The sequence below is a fragment of the Ahaetulla prasina genome, chromosome 3, assembly GCF_028640845.1.
Source record: "Ahaetulla prasina isolate Xishuangbanna chromosome 3, ASM2864084v1, whole genome shotgun sequence".
Classification (NCBI taxonomy): domain Eukaryota; kingdom Metazoa; phylum Chordata; class Lepidosauria; order Squamata; family Colubridae; genus Ahaetulla; species Ahaetulla prasina.
In genome coordinates, this window is record NC_080541.1 from 18,061,412 (window position 1) to 18,082,089 (window position 20,678).

General features: G+C 46.4%; 1 protein-coding gene across 1 annotated transcript; it reads right to left on the minus strand.

Moving 5' to 3' along the window:
- Positions 1 to 295: 295 nt before the first annotated feature.
- On the minus strand, positions 296 to 19,287 carry TRIB1 (tribbles pseudokinase 1). The gene is made up of 3 exons (XM_058177075.1): positions 18,580 to 19,287; positions 13,423 to 13,715; positions 296 to 5,580 (listed from the first exon to the last, which is right to left on the minus strand). The coding sequence occupies exons 1-3, from the start codon at positions 18,949 to 18,951 to the stop codon at positions 5,112 to 5,114; spliced, it is 1,134 nt and encodes a 377-aa protein (XP_058033058.1). The 5' UTR covers positions 18,952 to 19,287; the 3' UTR covers positions 296 to 5,111.
- Positions 19,288 to 20,678: the final 1,391 nt, after the last annotated feature.

Genomic DNA, 20,678 nt, shown 5'->3' on the forward strand with positions numbered 1-20,678 from the left:
CCTTGAGACCAGAGCAGCCCCTCCCTAGAAACTTTAGAAAGTTATTAAAAACGGAGCTTTTTTTGGAATTTGTTTCAATAGCATCATCTACACCTCTTGTTGTTATCATTTTTCTCCTCTCCCTTCCAGTTTTGATTTTGCAATTTGCCTCGTGTGTTGTTTTAACTCTGTCGTGTTTGTTTTCACTGGGACATTGACATTTTAAGTGCCAAGTGTTGCGAGATTGTGGCAGGATCAAAAATGAGGAAATCACACAAAGCTTCAAAAGAGGCGAGCAATTTGTTATGAAACCAGATTTATTAAAGTTTTTTTTGTACAGGAATTTTACAACTTTCGTCATGATAATCCTCAAAATATGTACATATTTACAGAGTTTCAACAGTGTTATTAACTTTCCACCTACCAAAATATACAGATTTCTAGGCAGGTCCAAGGATATTTAAAAAAAAAAAAAACCTGTATCACAGATACAAATATATTAAAGCAATCACAAGAAGAGCCTTAGTGCAATTAAGGTCAACAACTTTTCACCTCTAATTATCTTGATTTATCAAGTTAGTATTGCCAGCCATCATTCACATTTAATCTGCTCTTTGCTAACTCAGGTTTGTTGAGGGCACACACAGCATAGTTATTAAATTAGAAAAACAGAACTCAGTGACAAAACACTGCATGGGACATACACAGGAGATAAAAGCACACTGAATCTTGAGAGCCCTTTTTATTTATTATTATTTTTTTTGCAAAAGCCTTGAAATAGTTATCACATGAGATTTTTAAAACCTCATTATCGCTTTTTCAGCTCCGTCTATCAGAAATGATGGCTACTGCAGCCATTGTATGCTGCTTATTATCAGCAATGGCTTCACAGAACTACATTTCCCATTTCACCTTGAAAGATAAAGCTACATAAATCTGCCGTGCGTTCTTAGCCAGCATCTAAGGCCTTTCACATCTATCTGAACTACAATTCCCAGCATGCCTCACCAACAGCCATACTGGGAGTTGTAGTTTTACTTTTTGAAAGCCGCTGGTTCTTACTCCTAGCCCATCCCCCTCATCAGACAGTTTTAGAAAAGTAAGCGAAGTGCGTTCCCATCAAAAACACTCTTTTTTGTGGATTCTGCACAGACCACACTCACAAGCCACAGCAGCTTCAGCTTATTTTGGGGGGACTGTGATTAGCAAAAAGAAAACAACTTATCTTCCAATTATCAGAAGCTTCTTTCAAGTTTCCTGTCTGGAGAAGCTACAACTCAGAAAAATGAGAGTCTGTTTTTACACTTAATAGGAATTGACACTGATGTCAAGGACTTCATTATCCCACTCAGGAAGCCAGTGCTAAATGCAAAATGCATTAATTATGGACCACGAATTAAAATAGGACCGTCTCTTACTGCCAGAAAGAAACAAAAATGCAGAAGACAGAAAGACGGAAAGGAGAGTTTTATAGATTAGAGTTGGCAAAGTCAAAAGGAAAACACGCAGGTATTGCTTCCTGGTTGAGTGACTGGGCAAGGAAAGAAGGAGAGGGAGCCAGGGCATTGCATCACGCAACTTGCACAAAAAGCCAAAACACAACTGCCTTTCAGTCTACACAAAGAGATACAGCTTATCTTCGACTCTCAGGTTAGGCCACCCCACCCTTGGCTGATGTGTTTCATATTCAGATGTTGAGGCTGCTTAGAGAGGCGACACCCAGTTCCAACAGATACAAGGGAACCAAGCAAGGCCTTTTCAGATGACTGCTTGAGAAAGCATGCTTAAAACTGACGGCTTCCGCTAACATTTGGCATCCAAAAGCCAAGACTCGAGCTTTGAGAGTGTTATCTGGAATGACTGGATTCTCAGGAGGTGCACAGATGGGGTGCGGTCTCGGGCAGAGAGGGGTCTCCAAACTCGGCAACTTTCAAGACGTGTGGACTTCAAGTCCCAGAATTCCTCAGCCATGGTGCCATTCTCGCCCTCTTGACATCGCCAGCAAAAAGGGCTGGATGGCTGAGGAATTCAGACAGATAGACGACAGATTAATAGAGTTGAAAAGGACCTTGTAGGTCATCTAGTCCAACCCCCCACCCAAGCAGGAGAGCCTACACCGTTTCTGACAAATGGCAGTCCAATCTCTTCTTGAAAGCCTCTAGTGAAGAAGCTCCCACAGCTTCCAAAGGCAACTTCTGTTCCATTAGTTGATTGTTCTCACTGTCAGAAAATTTCTTCTTATCTCTAGGTTGAATCTCTCCTTGATCAGATTCCAACTATTATTCCTTGTCTGGCCTTCGGGTGCTTTGGAAAATAGCTTGACTCCTCCCTCCTCTCTGTGGCAGCCCCTCAAATATTGGAAGAGTGCTATCGTGTCTCCCCTGGTCCTTCTCTTCACTAGATTAATTATGGGAGTTGGAGTCCACAAGTCTTAAAGTCGCCATCTTTGGAGGCCCCTGGTCTTGGGTGGGCAGCGACAAAACCAGAGTTGGATAGAAATCTTTTTTTTTCTCTCTTTGTTTCCTGGAAGCCATTTTTGCTAGCGATGTCAGAGGGTGAGAACGACACCTTGGTAAACATACACAGATCCTCCCTTGGCTAACACTTGTACTTAAAGACACCAGCATAAACAGTGCATTATTGTCAAGTCACATGCACGCCCACAGCTGTTTTGACTGCTGAGTCATGGAAGAAGTTGAAAGCTGGCTTCACCACCTTTTCTGTCGAATACAGGCAGTTCCTTGCCTGACGAGCACAGTTGAGCCCCCAATTTTTCCATTGCTAAGTGAGACGGCGAGTTTCCCCCCCCCCATTTTACAACTTTTCTTGCCACGGTTGTTAAGTGAATCGCTGCAGCGGTTAACTTAGCCACACCGTTGCGTTAAGGCTCCTCACTGACTTTGCTTGACAGAAGGCCGCAAAAGGGGAATCACCCCCCCCACCCCACCAAGGGCACTGCGACCGTCAAAAAAACAAGTCAGTTGCCAAGCGTCTTGGTTTTGATTGTGCAACAGTGGGGATGCTGCAGCGTTCCTAAATGTGACAAACAGTTGTAATTCACTTTTTTTCAATGCAGTTGTAATTTCTAAGTAGAGGAGAACCTGTATATGTAATGCACTAGGGCAGGAGTCTCCAACCTTGGCAACTTTAAGCCTGGAGGACTTCAAATTGCCAAGGTTGGAGACTCCTGCACTAGGGGCATGTTTCTGTCTACTTTAAGGGTTAAAATCTTATGGCTATTCAAGAATGTAGCTGCCAGAACAGCACTGAGAACCCCCTCACTCAGATGGCATGGACGCCATTTTAAGACGTCCAGTGAGGTTGTTATGTATGGAGAGAGGCTCGTGTCTTTTCCCTAAAGCCAGAGATTTTCGTTTTAATGGTTCTGACCCTTTCAGTAGAAAAACACTGGAAGCTAAATATGGTTTGGCACCTTTTGGGATTGGCAGCACAATGCAAGCTTTTGATATCTGCAGAAACTCTCCAGAGAGTGGCAAAGCGGGCCTAAAACACCTTCAAAGTGTCTCCAAGTCTCTGTATTCAGACTCAAGGCCACTTCGTTCTAGATTATCAAGGCTCCCACGGGTCAAAATAACTAAAGATTAGCTGCCGGATTTGTCCCTTCGACGACAAGCTCTGTTGAAAGGCTAAGCGGCAGCCTTAAATCTGGATTAACCAAATTGGGTTTCAAACTGTAAATCCAGCTGTTCAAAAGGCTATAAAGCCTCTGAGATCAACAGGTTTCGCAAGACCGGGATACACAACTTGTCGCCTTGAAAGTCGAAAACGTTCAAGTTGGACTTTCTGTTGTCAAAGAAACCAACAAAAAAAACAACCGCTGGACTCTGCCCTGAAAGATACGAGGACCACGTGAGGGAAAAGAATTATTGGAAATTATCGTTAGACTCCTATTCCATACCTCCATTTTTTTTTATATATATATATATGCCAACCTATCGTTCTAGCACTGGGATCATCCCCTGATCCTGCCCGGCTTCGTAAGAACCACAACTGCATTTTCCTCTTACATCACTAGCAAAAAGATTCTGTAATCAAAGGCCAGCTGGTGATCCTGTCATCTGCATGATGGATGGGAGGCAGGAGAATCCTGTTGGCACTTCTACCATTGCTGTAATAGTAAACTGGGCAGCAAAGCCAGGCCATGTGGATGTGAATAGGCACAGGGGAGCTCAAAAGCTCTTTTCTGTGAAGCGGAAGAAAAGAAGGAAAGCAACAAGAGGCTGCAATGCATATACAGGAAGTCCTCAACTTAAAACCACAACCGAGACCCAAAATTCCCACTGCTAACTAAGCAAGGCGGTTGTTTAAGTCAGGGGTCTCCAACCTTAGCAGCTTTAAGACTTGTGGACTACAACTCTGGGAGTTGAAGTCCATAAGTCTTAAAGTTGCCAAAGTTGGAGACCCCCTGGTTTAAGTGACTCACGCCCCATTTTACAACCTGCTCGTTAAATGAATCACTGCAGTTGTTAAGCGATTTAAGCAGTTGTTAAGCCAATCCACCTTCCCCTCACCCCACCCCCATGCCGGTTGTCAAGCGCCCAAATTTTGATCACGTGATCATGGGGAAATGCTGCCATGGTTGTTAAGTGGGACAACTGGTCATAAGTCGCTTTTTCCCCCCAGTGCTGTTGTAACTTTATAAACGGTCGCTAAATGGATGGCTGTAAGTCAAGGACTAGCCATATTGCAAATTCCAGCTGAAGCAATCTGATTTTTCCAATGAAATCCAACATTAGCTTGCCGTTTTCTCCAGATTCTAAGTTCAAAAGTTCAGCATGCTTGCGCCGGATGGATGGCAGTCCCCGCTCCCACCCCCCACCCCTCAGAGACCAAGGGAGAATCCGTAGACTTAGCAAGCCAAGATTTCAAACTTTCGTGGATGTGGAAGAAGATAAAAAGGCCTTCCACCTTGTGGGATAAGTGCATTTGAGGTCTCAACTGTCCTGAGCAGTGGAAGGCGTTCGGAAAGCGATGCATTTACAAGATGGACACACACACACACACACACACACACACACACACACGTGCACCGACACGACGACGGACACAAAAACGCTGAAACGCAAGAGCAACGTCTCTCGTTCCCCCGAGGCAAAGTTGAGTAGGTGGAGCTAGCAAAAGAAGAAGCTCATATCATCGTCCTCCTTCAGCTGCTGCGGGACCACTTGATCAGAGATACGTACATCCTGGTCGGCGTACCCAGATTCCAAAACGGCATCGAACCAAGGATGGAGCAAAATTTCCGGAGCGGTGAGTCTTTCCGAGGGTTCTCGCCTAAGGAGGCTGCGGATGAGACACCGCGCTTTGGGAGAAACATGGTCCGGGATGCAGAACTGTCCACGCCGGATTTTGGAAAAGAGGGCGGTAGGATCCGAGTCATGAAAGGGATACCGTCCCACTAGGAGAGTGTACAGCATAACTCCTAAGCTCCAAACGTCAGCCGACTTCCCGGAATAGGTTCCTGTCGTGTTTAAGATTTCTGGACTGACATACGCCGGGCAGCCGTGTTTGTCTGACAACGCGTCGTCCTCTCCTTTCATGATGTGGGTATCTTCCAGGCTTTCAAGTCTCAGCTGCATCCTGGAGGACAGAAGAGGACAAGACCTCACGTTAGAATGCCAGAGAGGTAAACGCCACGCTCGCGCAGATGGGTGCAACAGAGCCCATCCGCACTTCTCTTAAACCTCGGCCACTGTTCTGAAACAGCAGCCTGCATTATCAAAACACCGCTGAGAGTTTCTACGCAGGGTTAATCTGCAAAGATGATAAAATAAGGCACATGCTATGGAGTTCACCTAAGTTCATCAGCCTGTTCCCTTCTCAAGGACATTGGCACTTTTATGGTACGGGTGAGCCATTGTCGATCGAGTGCCACACTCAAAATGCTCAGGAGCACGGCTTTTGAACCCCAATGGCCACTTGAAACAGGGGTGAAATCTAGCAGGTTCTGGAGAACTGGTAGTGGAAATTTTGAGCAGTTCAGAGAACCGGCAAATACCACTTCTGGCTGGCCCCAGAGTGGGTTGGGAATGGGAATTTTGCAGTATCCTTCCCCCAGGAGTGGGGAGGGAATGGGGATTTTGCAGTATCCTTCCCCTGCCACACCCACCAAGCCACACCCACAGAACCAGTAGAAAAGAAAATTGGATTTCAGCATTGACTTGAAACATTAAACAAATGGATATCATGGATCAATGAGTAAAAATGCATTTCTCCTCATTCAATGACACAGTGCCCTTGACTTGCAACTATTTGTTTAGTGACCATTTAAAGTTACAGCGGTATTGAAATAAAGGAACTTAGTACCGTTTTTCACACTTATGACCCCCACACACACTTATCACCCCAGAGTCACGTGATCAAAATTCAGGTGCTTGGGCAACTGACTCGTATTTATGACGGTTGCAGTGTCCCGGGGTCATGCGATCACCTTTTGCAAGCTTGTCAAGCGAAGTCAATGGGGATGGCAGATTCGGTTAAAGCCGTGTCACTAACTTAACCGCTGAAGTGTTAACCGCTGTGTGCCAAGAAAGTTCATTAAATGGGGCCAAAACTCACTCAGCAACTGTCTTGTTTAGAAATGGAAACTGTGGGCTCAATTGTGGTCGTAAGTTGAGAACTATCTGTAAGGCCGGTAAAGGGAATAAATTAGCCATCATTTGCTTCCTTCAGAATTGCCACCTCTTCAAAGGGAAAAACAAAAATCACAGCAAAACTTCTATGCATGACAACTTCTATGCCACAAGAGAGCCGGTATCCAACGCGCTACCTGGCTTGTCAATGGGTTGTCAGTCAGTCATCAAAGGAGAAAGGAGTGAAGGAAATGACATGTGCAAATGAGAGAGAGACTCCATTACAGCGAGACACATTCACAGGGCAACGGATGATCTTGGATGAAAGCCAGTTTTGTCTTGGTGACACCAAGCCTTAACTCGCTGATGGGATTGCAGCCAAAGCTTACATCCCTTTTGTTCCTGAAATAGTTGTAACTCTCTCGTTCAGTTTATACAACATCCCCACCCCTCAATTCACAACAAATACACAGAAAGAACCTTGCAGGTTCCACAGCTTTTATTTTAGGCTGAATTCTCGTCCCCAAACCTTGCATTGATAAGACTCCTGGTCTTGTATTTGTGGATTAAATATTTTCCGTGGGGCGGTGTGCCGCTTTCCTGACACCGTTGGCTGGCCAGCCTCCTTGCCCTGACCTTCCCCCTCCCTTCCCCCACCTCCCAGCTGGTCCTGCACATGGAAAATATGAGTCAGATTGTCCAACCTACTTTCCAACTGGCTGGTGGGACTCAAATTTTCACACCTGTGCTTACTAAAGGCTAATCTCTTGCCCAACATTGCTTCACCTCCGGGGTTACCAACCGCGCTGCGCACAACATCAGCCCCTGCGCAATTACCAAGTTTCTAAATTAGCAGCACGGAGTGGCAATGTGCTCTTTCAGCAAGCGATTCAAATTTATCACAGGCAGCCAAACACACAACCGTTTTCCTGCAAGGAGAAACAGTTGCTGTTTTTTTAGGTCAACGTGTACTTTCTGATAGATTGCTCTGGTCCCCAGGCCCCGCTGGTTGCCAAAAAAAGGCCATTGTTTCGCTACAGGCTTTCAACCTTGACTTTGATTGACTGATTCACACATGCCTGTTAAAATCCTTGTTGAGGAAGTTCTGAAGTCACCTAATGGCCCTGAAAACACTAAGCAGGAGAGCAGCTCAGAAGCGTCATCCACTGTGCAGAAACCCGGCTGCTCATCTCAGCATGAAATCTTCCATTCAGCAATCTCTTTGTCCCAATTGTGACTCTGGGTGCCCACAGTCATGTGCCAAAGCAGGACATTTAATAGAACAGCCTGATTTATTTTTATTTTTTTTACAAAACTTGTCCCAAAGGGGCTTTTCCCAGAAGGCTGAAGCCTCTTGGAGGAGAAGTGAAATGTTTTCAAAGGGGAAAAAAATAAAATAAAATAAAACCCAAGGAAGTCCAGTTGCCTTTTGGAAAAAAGGCACTTTTTTGGGGCAACCATGATTGGCTGATTTGAGAATCTCCAACAGAGCTTCACAAAATAGCAATAGCACTTAGACTTACATACTGCTTCATGGTGCTTCACAGCCCTTTCTAAGCGGTTTAAAGAGTCAACATATTGCCCCCAACAATCTGGGTCCTCATTTTACCCACACCGGAAGGATGGAAGGCTGAGTCAACCTTGAGCTGGTGAGATTTGATCTGCTGAACTGCAGCTAGCAGTCAGCTGAAGTAGCCTGCAGTGCTGCACCCTAATCACTGCGCCACCTCGGCTCTTTCCGATAACAGGTGTGTTCACCTATTTTCAGTTAGCCAAAAAAAAAAAAAGAATCAACTAAATCTGCACAACGTGTACATGCAATTTCTATGAGCATCACACATCAGAGTGGATGGAAGTACTTTTACAAAAACATACCAACAGGCCCTCGCTCTGCTCACAAAAGCCCATTTTAGCCTGCGGACTGCTTGCAGCTCCTTCCTTTCACTTTTGTCATCTTTTTGCATCATATTCTCGGCAATTATGAGTCCTGGTGGCCCAGTGGTTAGAATGCCGTATTGGATGGTTGACTCTGCCCACTGCCAGAAGTTTGATCCTGAACGGCTCAAGGTTAAGTCAGCCTTCTGTCCTTCTGAGATTGGTAAAATGAGGACCCAGATTGTTGGGGATAATACGCTGACTCTGTAAACTGCTTAGAGAACACTATGAAGGGGTATGTAAGTCTTAAGTGCTACTGCTAATTATTTGTAGCTCCTCTTGCCTGCAGAGACCAAAGTTGGGGCAATGCACCTGATCTACTGCTTTCTTCTTTGTTGTGTTAAAACTGGACTATATGTTTGGAAAAAGGCAGAGGTAGTCCAAATCCACCTCTCAAGCTTTCTTACTCAGCAACATCAACTTCCAACTTGCTTTAACATTTTTATCGAGTTATAGGGTAAAACAAGATACAAAATACAAAAGTAAATAGGAAAACAATAGGGAGGAAGAGGGGGAAGAATAAGGAACAAGAAAAAGAAACATTGACTTCCGACTTGTTCTGTTGCCGTAAAATAAGGCATTAACATCAAATCACAAATTTTTTTTTTGTTTTTTTCATAAGAATATGAAACAAGCCATTTCTCCCAACTTGCAAGAAAACTAAAATAGATTTTAAAAGACCCATCTCCACAAATACGATGGCTTACCATCAGTTGGGCAATCATTTAGCCAGCATTGTGTCCATAGGCATCCCCCTTAAATGTCTCCTGAACAAGTGATTCTATCCCACTGCTATTTAGAAGTGCTAATTGTGCAGCAGGAGCCCTGAACCCCCTCCCCAAAAAACCCCAAAAAGGTTTGGGACTAAGAGAGACACAGGAATTACAAATGTTATCTACCAGATAAGACACAGAACCACCAGTCCATAGTGAGAAGTAACCCCTACCAGATTGAAGAATTCAGAATTAGGCCGGGAATCATTTGTTCTTTAATGTAACACAGAACAATCAGCTGCTCCTTCACCCAAACCAAAAACACTGAAATTAAACACCAAAGGCTTTAGAGCATGCAAGGCCCACATACAGGGAGAATTAACGACACAATCCCTAGCATTCACAAGCAACTGTGCTCCATCACTTCAAAGTAATGTACGGATTGCAACAATCAGGCGTGAAATTGCTTTGGATACCAAAAGCAGGACTCCCACCAAGTTCAAATGGGCTGCTTTTTCCTACCTATTCTGGGCCTGCTGACACATGACCCAACTACAGTTATCTTCAAAGAGAGGATCTCAAAAATTCCTCCCTTCCTCCCTTCTGCCCTTAGCGCTCTTTCTTTAAGGGGTCCTACAGTTTATCTCCAGGGGAGGGCAAAGAAAAGTAACCTTGCATTGTTGGCACAATTGTGAGCTTGGGTGGAGCAGCGTACATCCAAGCCTGTGAAATACATCCATTAAAACTTCACAACCTTTTCTCTCCACCTGTCCTTAGGGCAGGGGAGAAATCTACCTATTTTCCCTACCGGTTCGGAAGTCATGTGCTATTTTGGACCCTCTGTGCATGCGCAAAGCTTCTGCGCGTGCGCAGAGGGTAAAAAACAGGTTACTTCCTGGTTAAAAACAGGAAGTAACGACGTCCAGGCAGGTGGGCGGAGCCTCGTGCTGCTGCTGCCGCTACCCGTTCTCCAAACCGGCGCTACAGAGATTCATTGGATCTCTGCCAAGATCCAAAGGACCACCCAATTCTTTCAAGAGAGCCAATAAACTGGGCCAGCTCTCAGCGAAAACATCACAAACTGTGATTAATAGAATAGAATAGAATAGAATAGAATAGAACAGAATAGAATAGAATAGAATAGAATAGAATAGAATAGAATTTTATTGGCCAAGTGTGATTGGACACACAAGGAATTTGTCTTGGTGCATATGCTCTCAGTGTACATAAAAGAAAAGATACGTTCATCAAGGTACAACATTTACAACACAATTGATGATCAATATAGCAATATAAATCATAAGGATTGCCAGCAACAAGTTATAGTCATACAGTCGATGGGATTCGTTCTCTAAAAATACAATGCACACCTACATCGGGGAGGGGGTGTAGGAGGGAGATGGTGCCAAGCTGTGCATCACTGGTAATCCTCAACTTACAATCATTTGTTTAGAGACGTTCAAATTCACAACAGCCCTGGGGAAAAAAATGGCAGTTTGTCACACTTATGACCGCTGCAGCATCCCCATGGTTGCGTGATCAAAATTTGGACACTTGGCAACTGACTCCCATTTATGACGGTTGCAGTGCCCCAGGGTCACGCGATCCCCTTTTGTGACCTTCTGACAAGCCAAGTCAATGGGGAAGCCAGATTCACTTAACAATCACGTCACTAACTTAACAACTGCAGTGATCCACTTAACCACTGCGGCAAGAGAGGGGCAAAACCCACTTAGCAACTGTCCGGTTTAGCAACAGAAAATTTGGGCTGAATTGTGGATTAAAACTTGACCCCGACACTATTCCTTCTACATCAAATCAAAGTGGCATGTGACCTTCAAGTCTCAAGGCTTTATTGAAACAATAGATTAGCAGGGCACACAAATAGGTTGTACACAATTGCAGAAAACACACTCATTCCTTCCCATTATGCCACTGATGGCATTCCCAGCTAAGCCTGTAGCTTCCATTCTCCCAACCCTTCCATTCATAACAGATTCTTTATGTAATTCCCATTTGCCATCAATGCCCAAATACAATTCATTTAAATGCACGACACTTAAAAGTACATCAATCTTTAATTCATGTCTACTACGCCGCACACCTAACCTTGTAATCTAAGTCAAACCGTATGGGACAAAGTCATTCATAGACCAGTTATGCTAGTTTTCTTTTCTTTTTTTAAACTCATTTGGATGGAAGCCAATTAACCATTGGGAGCTTCAGCTCAATCAAGAGGAAGCATTTTGGATTTCAAATAGCTCAGCCTCCAACCTCATGCCCGCAACCCGAGTCTGTTTAGTCAAAATTAAGGTATTCTATCCACTTAGCAATCAGAATCTCGTCCCCATTTCTGTAGTGAATTTGTTTGCAAATATGGCAACTTAAGATCCACGGCACACATGGCATGTTGTGTACAAACGAGCCCCAGTGAAAAAGCTTAACATTCAAACATCCAACAAAGATTAACCTAGTCATGTGTGCCCCTGCTGAGAAGCCAGGATCTGGCACCATACTGCCAGTTCACAACTCTGGGACAAACGAGCTTCTTGTTCGTACACCATCCTACATTATGTATTTATTTGCTCCAATAAGAATGTAGATTTTTTTTTAAAAAAAAAAAGCACAAAAATGACCTTAAGAGATGGAAAGAATTGCAATTTAGGTAAACAAACACACATGCTTCTCTAAGAACCTTTTTGTGATTCCTTTGAAAAAGACATTTAAGTGATATTTGTGGAGGAAGAAAAATGTAGAAGTAAGGAAGCCGTCTGATAAAAACAGCATCATTAGGTTCAAGGTCTAAAAAGTAGCCCAAATCCTGGTTTCAAAAATTATTTGTGCTATGTCTACATTGCAATCATTCAAAATTCAACATTTCACTAGAACAAACTTTGTCAACCTTGCCAGCCTGAAGATGTATGGACTTCAACTCCCAGAATTCCCCCCAATGGATCAATTCAATCAATCAAAAATGGAACAGCTGCTGGGTTAGTGTAAGAGGCAAAGTCTCCATTACAGGTGGTCTTCGACTTACGGCTGGCTGTTCCAAGTTATGTCAGACCCCACCCCCCAAAGCAATTTATAACCCGGATTCAAAATTTTAATGCCTCCCACTGCAGTGACATGTTGGGTAAACAGGCTGCAATTACAGCTGTTGGTAGCATCCCATGATCATATTATTTTTTTTTGCCAGAAACTTGGAATTTATATCTGATTTCCAGCAACAAAATACACTTTGGGGACAATGGGTTCACTCAACCACCATGACATCTGCTTAATGACAGCCACCAAAATGTCATAAGCTTGGGGTCAGTTACGTGAGTGTCTCGCCTTATGACCCTCATAACGTACAATGAAATTCTCAGCTCCCTTTTAGTCGTAGGTCAAGGACTATAATTTGTTGTCTACTTGTTCAGCCTGTTTTGCTGATCTAAAGAGGCAGGCAGATTGTGTCACATTTGGGGCATTATTTTATGGCTGCTCACAACCACCCAATGAGTAATCCCCAACTCCTATTAGTATTTTTATAGCAGTAAGGATGCATTAGGAGGGGGAGTAATGGCACCCAAGTCTACCCTGGTCTTGGCCTGGAGGATGCCAGCAAACCAAGGCAGAGTATGCTGCCTGGGGAATTCTGGGAGTTGAAGTCCATATATCTTCACGATGAGACATTTATACATTCTTCAGTGTAATAGTTCTTTGGATCCCAGCCAGAAGTGAGGCAGCTGTTTATATAACACCACTCACTTACTAGCATGGCAAGAATGTTGGACTTGAAATAAAGAAAAGGGAAGGTCATATTTTGTGATTGCATTGTCCCTTGAATGTGCTCTGCCTATTTGCCCTTCCCAATAGCGTTCAGGGTATAAATTTCACAGGGTATGATCAGAATGGTTCTGGCTTGCTACACATTATGGGAGGTGATATTATTCCCTACAGAAAAAAAATAAAAGTACTAGTTTCCCCACACTGGATCACCATAATTTTCCTCATTCTAAAGAGGTACAGAGAACTGCTCTAAGATTGGCAGCAGGGGCAAGCAACTGGCCTCCCCTGGGCCAAACCCGGCCTAGCAACGAAAACCAAAACCACAAAGGCTACGGTTAAGCATTAGACACGGCAATTGGGAGCACGTGGTCTGAGGATCCTCTTTGGAGAGAGACCTGAAAGCCAACCATCACCTAGGCCCGTCCGCTCACCTTTCTTCATTAGAAAACACAAATTTCCTGAGTTTGAGGTCCCCCAGCACGATGGCGGACTGGTGGCAATGAGCAACCGCAGAGACAATCTGTTTGAAGAGTCTGGCGGCTTCCTGCTCTGGCAGACGCTTGCAGCTCCTAACGTAGGAATGCATGTCACCAAAGTCCTTGTCGAAAAAGACATACGCCTTTGTGTCTCCGAGGATGACCTCCACAATCCTGGTGATGTTTCGGTGCGACGGTAACTGGATGTAAGGCCTGATTTTGTCCTGGTAGTGTTTGAGGGGGAAGACCTAGAGATAGAACCAAGAGGGGGGGGGAAGAAATTAAATAAGGTTTTATTGGAGAATACAAGCAGCACGATAGATTACCTTGATGGATCCCGATTAAAATATCTGCAGCCGTGGGGTCCTTGGTGTTCCCTGAGCTTGGCTGCTTTCTTGTGGACATTTCATTACCCAATTAGAAAACATGATCAGGATTTTATTAGAAACCTCACTCCCTTCTATCACTGGTTATCACCTTTAAAGCGCTCCATGGCTTGGGACCGGGATATTTACGGGACCACCTACTGCCACAAACAGCCTCCCATCGAACTTGTGCGCTCTCACAGGGAGGGCCTCCTCAGGGTGCCGTGAGCCAAACAATGTCGGCTGGCGGCCCCCAGGAGGAGGGCCTTCTCGATGGGGGCTCCTGCCCTGTGGAATGAGCTATCTTTGGGGCTACGCCAACTCCCTGACCTCCGGACCTTTAAGTGCGAGCTCAAGACTTTCTTATTTCATCGGGCAGGGTTAGCCTAATTGCAATTTTAATATGGGTGGTTTTTATAAGGGTTTATTTAATAATCTCATTTTGGTGTTTTAAATTTATTGGCCTATTTGAATTAGTTTTTTTAAATTGTTTTTAATGTATGTGATGTGTTTATTTTACCTTGGCTGTAAACCGCCCCGAGTCTTCGGAGAAGGGCGGTATAGAAATATGAAAAATAAATAAATAAAATAAATAAAATTATGTTACCTGGTGGGGTAATGAAATGTCTACAAGAAACAGCCAAGCTCAGAGAGCACCAAAACCCCATGAATTTAACCTTGAGTTACAAATGTTCTCTGCTATTGGTATCTCTACATTCATTAAGCCATGTTCTTACAATTGCTAGTAAATGGGGACTCTCCATCAAATCGCCCACCAAAAAGGAGATGGCAGAAGCTGCCACCTTGAAGAACGCGGCTATGATCCAAACAGAACAGCATAGAAAAGAGATAAATCAAGCTTTTGGAAGAATTATACACTTCCTGGACCAGGCAACTGAAGTAAGACGCATTTCGTTTCTGTGCAAAGATATTTAGATGAGGAAGGGGGAATTATTTTGGGAACATGATGGAATAACAATAGTCCAAGTAGCTGCAAGAAAGGGTGGCAACTTGGCCATCTCCCAAACTGTTGAACTATGACATCCCTCATACCCCAAGATCCGCATGGTGTCTTAGGCTACTGGGTTTTAGAAATTACCACCTCCTGGAGGTACATAGAGCTAGAGAGAACTTCTGCCTGTAGAGCAGTGATGACTAACCTTTTTGCCGTCGTATGCCAAAAGTGGGGGGAGCGTGGGGGGGTGTCACACATGCGTGTGCCCACACCCATAATTCAATGTGCCCCCCCCAGCACCTGCGCATGCGACCCTTCCCCCCCACGCTCCCACTGCTTTTGGCACACGATGGCCCGGTGGGCCCAGTGGGTCCATTTTTCGCTCTCCCCAAGCTCCAGAGACTTTCTAGGAGCCTGGGGAGGGCAAAAACGGCCTTCCCCACCCCCCAGAGGCCCCCCGGAGGCCGGAAACAGCCCGTTTCCCGACTTCCAGTGGTCCCGGAAGGCCCAAAAATCAGCTGGCAGACTGCACATGCGCACTGCAGCTGAGCTAGGGCAACGCTCGCGTGCCCACAGATATGGCTCCACGTGCCATCTGTGGCACGCGTGCCATAGGTTCGCCATCACGGCTGTAGAGCATTCAGCATTAAACACTTAGCACAGACAGCAAGGAAAGTCTTAGTTCTCTAACAAGCACAAGAAGTATCCAGCTAACAGGCTACTAAAAACACAATACCAAATAAATCACACCCTGATCTAATCTGGGAAAGTAGTTCTGATGTACCAGATTGTTTGGGATCCATCTCTCCAGACACCGCTTAAACATGACACCCCTTTGCGTTACACTTTTAATATCTGCAATTCCCGCTTTTTGCATTCGAGGAAGAAAGGGGGGAAAAAAACCAGCCCCTGAATCTTTGCACACTCACTGTAAACACTGGCCAGCAGTTCCCTGCCAGCACATATGTACAGTAATGCCCCTTCTCCAGAGCGTCAAGAAAAAATGAAGGGGCGGTGTGTTTTGGGGGGAGGGTTTGAAGAGGTATTAAAAGCCACCAAAGCAATCACCTCCCAGTGAGTCAAACAAAGGTGAAGGCAACTGAGAACTGAAATTTCAAAGCACAGCAAGCATTTAGGCAAGGAAGAAGAGGATTAAAGTTTCTCATCCTTTATTCACAAGACATTTTGCAAGACTGCAGTCATGTTCTGGGACTTGCGAAGAGCTTACTCACATCCTAAGCCAAGCTGGAAATGGTGACTCTTCCAACTTGGCACAAATTCCCAGAGACAAAATATATTGCAAAGGGTCTCCAAACAATCAATCACACACACAGAGAGAGAGCCTCTTCTTCCTGGCTACTTTCTCTGTGGGGGGAGGGGGGGTCGCATCATCAAAGTCCTCTTCTCTATCAGAACTTTGTCTCCCATACAGCTAAAGCCATGCTAGGCTACACCAACCTGGTTGCAAAGCCAGCGAAATTTAAAAAATAAATATTTCAAGAGGATGAGACAGATTTTCCTGACTTGGAAAAGAGCAATTCTCACCACAGGTCATTGCTGAAGAAGAGTTTGCAATCCTCTAAAACTGGGGGTCTCCAACCTTGGCAAATTTAAACACTTGTGGACTTCAACTCCCAGAATTCCTGGGAGTTGAAGTCCACAAGTCTTAAAGTTGCCAAGGTTGGAGACCCCTGCTATAAAAGATTCACAAGCCGGATGTAGGGGCAGCTAGCTAACACATGTTTGCCTCCAGACTCCAAATCCAACTTAAAAACAACCCCCCCCCAAAAAAATTGACCCACCCATTTACGTTCCTTTTCTACTCCTTTCCCTGTTATTTTCTGCACTGTGTTAGAATATAGATTGTAAGGTGTATCAGGGAAGTCCATCTGGCAACTTAAGAGCCTAACCGGAGGCACGCCTGCTAGTAAACTGCTACACTTTAAGGAAGAGCATGCGGGGTTCTAACTATATTTAGGCTGTTTCTAAAAGCAGGAGAAAAGCAGAAGGAGGTTACAAGTGGAGGGCAATGGTCAAAAAGCTCTCAAGAGCAGCGTTTCCCAACCTTGGCAATTTTTAAGAAGTGTGGACTTCCAACTCCAGAATCTGCAGCCAACATGCCTAACTTTGGTAACTTTTTAAGATGTATAAACTGGCTGGGGAATTCTGGGAGTTGAAGTCCACCTATCTTTAAAGTTGTCAAGGTTGGGAAAAACTGCTCTACTGTAGAGCAGGAATCTCCAGACTTAGCGACTTTTAAGACTCATGGACCCAGAACTCCCCAGCCAGTCCACATATAAAAGTTAAGTGTGCCGGCTGGGGGATTCTGGGAATTGGGAGTTCACGAGTCTTAAAAGTTGCCAAGTTTGGGGAGGGGACCATGACCCCCTGCTTTAGAGGGAGTCCATTATATGGCAGCAGGTGAGCCGTTTGGGATTTTCACACACACACCCTCCTGCATCACCAGGTGGCTCAGTGACTAAGACGCTGAGCTTGTCGATCAAAAAGGTCGGCGGATGGTTCAAATCCCTAGTATATGTTTCGTGGGTGAGCAGGCTAGATGACCTCCAAGGACCCTTCCAACTCAGTTATTAATACAGCTCCTGTTATTGATCACAAGAGTTCCACCGTGGACTTTTAACGCTGGAGCAGCCCGATTTGTTACAGAAAGAGAGAGCAAAGCAGAGAGCCGGGCTTGCTCGGAGTGGCGGCCGGCAGGTGGCAGCAGGAAACTTCACGGCTGCAGCTTCGGCCTCTTCTCTCTCTCCCCCGGCAAGGAGAGAAAGCGAGGGGAGGCACCGCGCGTGTTTTATTTAAAGAGCCGAGGAGACACCTCATGGAAAACTTGGAAAGCTCTCCGCTGCTCTAGTGGCGTCCATTCCTGCTTGCGTACAAGGCGGCAAGGAGGGGAACGGAAAACAAGAGGAGGATGACGGAGGAAACCTTAACCCTTCCTTACTCCCAGGACCTTTCCCGATGCAGTTAAAAATACACACACACACACACTTCGCACGCATCCACCCGGGATCCGATTCTTTTCTTTGCAGGGATTCGCTTCTTCGTGCATGCAGCCCCCAAAGATCGCGGGGGGAAAAAAAACATTTCTGGCCCAAAGTGTGCGCTTGCAAAACGAATCGGGTCCCAATTTAGCACATTAAGAAAGGAAAGCATCGCGTCTTTCTTTCTTTCTTTCTTTCTTTCTTTCTTTCTTTCTTTCCTTTTCTTTTCCGGGCCCTTCTTTTTTTGTCCCGATCCCGGCACAAACCGATGCCTTCTCGGCTTCCAGATGTATAAGGTTTCCTCGGAAGAACCACCCCACCACCCCCATAGGGGATCTGGGTTGTTCTTGGTGGGTTTTTTGTGTGTGTGTTTTTTTTGCTCTTTGCTTTTTAAAGGTCCCTTTAAAAGCCAAAGGCAGAAGGGAATTCATCCTGTTCGAGAGGCAGTTTTCGGACCACCTTCTCATTTAACGTTGTTTCTCCCCCCCCCTCCCCGTTCACACAAACACACACACACAAACACCCAGCCCCTCCAAACGTTCCCACTTGCAAGTCAGATCTTCGCTTTGCGATGCACACACAACATCCGATCCGGCTGCTCTTGAAACGCCGGCTGTTCGAGGAGCTTCATCCATCACGCCCGCCTTTAACCGAGTCCCATTCAGGTCGAAGAAGAAGCACCGCGCTGTTCTGTCTCTTCACTCCCCCGAGGAAGGTCGCTCGCCCACCCGCCCCACAAGCCCCGAAGGAGGCTGCAGACTGACTGAGGCTTCCCAGATCGCGCCCGGCTTACCTTGCAACGCAGCTCCCGGCCGGTGTTGATGTCGAGCGCCCTCGAAACGTGCTCCCGGTCGAGCAAGGGCAACAAAAGGTAGCCGGCCACCAAGCTGGGACCCTGGGCGCTGGGAAGCGAAGCCTCGCCGGTCCGGACCGGCGGGACCGGCGCGCAAGGCGACCCCGGCGCGCTAAGGCAATCCTGCGGGACGGCGCTGGTGTAATCGACGGCCAGGCGGGCGCACTTGGCGGCGGCCGGAGCTTCCTCGCCGGCGACAGCGGCGGCGTCGTGCAAAAGCAGGCGCTTGGCAGGGGCGCTCCGGCAGCGGGGAGCGGCCGCCGGCGAGTGCAGAAGCGCGGCGGGGCTGCGGGGTTCCAGCTGGCGGCTCATGGAGCTGGAAGGCGGCGGGCGAGCGAGCAGGAGGACCTCGAGCTCCTGCGTCAAGGAAGCCGGACGGGAGCCGCGCCGGGCTCCGGGGTCAGCGACGGAAAGAGCCGAACGGGCCGGCTTGCTGTGCCTTCTGCTTCACCCGCCGCTGTTCTCCTTTTCCCTCCACCCCTCCACCCTAAAGGTAGCAAGCAGCCGCGCGGCCGAGCGAGCGTTGGGCGATGCCGTCCGGGCTGCCGCGCATCCCTTCCTGGGCGCCCCCCCCTCCCCACACACACACACACAAGACAGGAGCTCCGAGCGCGCCCAGCCGCCCTCACCATCTGCCGGCGCTTCTGCCAAACTCCTGGGAGCGCATCAAAGTGCCCCGTGACGCAAAGGGAAGTGGGCGGGGCTGCGGGGTGCCAGCCCGCCGGCTCATTGGCGGCTTCGGCTCCATTCAGAAGCCGCGGGAGCGAGCCAAGCGGGCGGGCGGGCGAGGGCGCGCGCGCGCTTTCTCTCTCTCTCTCTCTCTCTCTCTCTCTCTCTCTCTGCCTGGCCGCCGTGAGGCGCTCCACAGAGACCCAGACGAAGCATGGACGGGTGGAAGGGGGTGGGAGACAAAGGGGTGTGTGTGTGTGTGAAGGTCACAGTCACAGTCCCAGTCCAACCTAGTTGTGTCCTGTGGTAAAGTCGATTGCGGCGAACCGGCTGAAGCCAGCTGCCCCTGGAAGTGTTGCTCCGGAATGGGACAGCTGGCTTCAGCCGGTTCGCCGCAGCCGACTTTACCACAGGACACAACTCGCTGGAGCAAGGGTCTGCAACCTTGGCAACTTTAAGACTTGTGGACTTCAACTCCCAGAGTTCCTCAGCCAATTACCAAAGTAACAACCCAAAAGTTCACAAAAAGAACTCTGTGAGAACATTATTCAGATGAATACAAATATACTGTAGCAATCCAGAACATCTGTATATCTTCCAATACAAAGGATATCTGTGCATGATTACTGATCACTCAACCCATTACAGCATAACCAACACAAACTATGAAAAGGGTGACACAACCATACATCAAAAACATGTCAGAAACAACTGACGGACTATTATAACCACATGGCATCACTGTAGCACACAAACCAACTGAAGCAAGGGTCTCTAACCTTAGCAACTTTAAGACTTGTGGATTCCAACTCCCAGAGTCCCTCAGCCAGCTTTGCTGGCTGAGGAACTCTGGGAGTTGAAGTCCACAAGTCTTAAAAGTTGCCAAGATTGGAGACCCCTGCACTGGAGGACAATTCAACCACTCAGTTTCATTATTTCAAAGGATTTAAAAAAGGTTTACTTTCGGTCGTTCACTTTTTGTTTGCCCCCTCTTTTGGCGGGCTTTCTTTAATGATTCAAAAACGCATCACAAATGCAAATACCGTTGACCAGTGCTAATGGTGGATACGGTTCCTAGGTACCAAGTACCTTCTTAAGATGTACGATGTTCCGAGTAGCGCATTTTTTTGCAGTTCCGCTGGTGTTCTCGCAGGAAGCTGAAATTTGTTGATGTATCGTATAAAATTCTTGGACCATGTACCAAGTGCCCCAATCAGAGGTGGGTTTCAGCAGGTTCTGACTAGTTCTGGAGAACCAGTAGTGGAAATTTTGAGTAGTTTGGAGAACCGCTTATAAAAATTCTGACTAGCCCTACCCCCATCTATTCTCTGCCTCCCAAGTCCCAGGTGATCGGGAGGAAATGGGGATTT

What these genes read in the sequence shown, in the direction of transcription:
- TRIB1 (XM_058177075.1), bottom strand. Translation starts at nt 18,951, where the DNA reads ATGAGCCGCCAGCTGGAACCCCGCAGCCCCGCCGCGCTTCTGCACTCG. An exon ending in GCCGGGAGCTGCGTTGCAAG is followed by an intron (nt 13,716 to 18,579) that starts GTAAGCCGGGCG and finishes TTCTATCTCTAG; the next exon opens with GTCTTCCCCCTCAAACACTA. An exon ending in GTGTTTTCTAATGAAGAAAG is followed by an intron (nt 5,581 to 13,422) that starts GTGAGCGGACGG and finishes TCTGTCCTCCAG; the next exon opens with GATGCAGCTGAGACTTGAAA.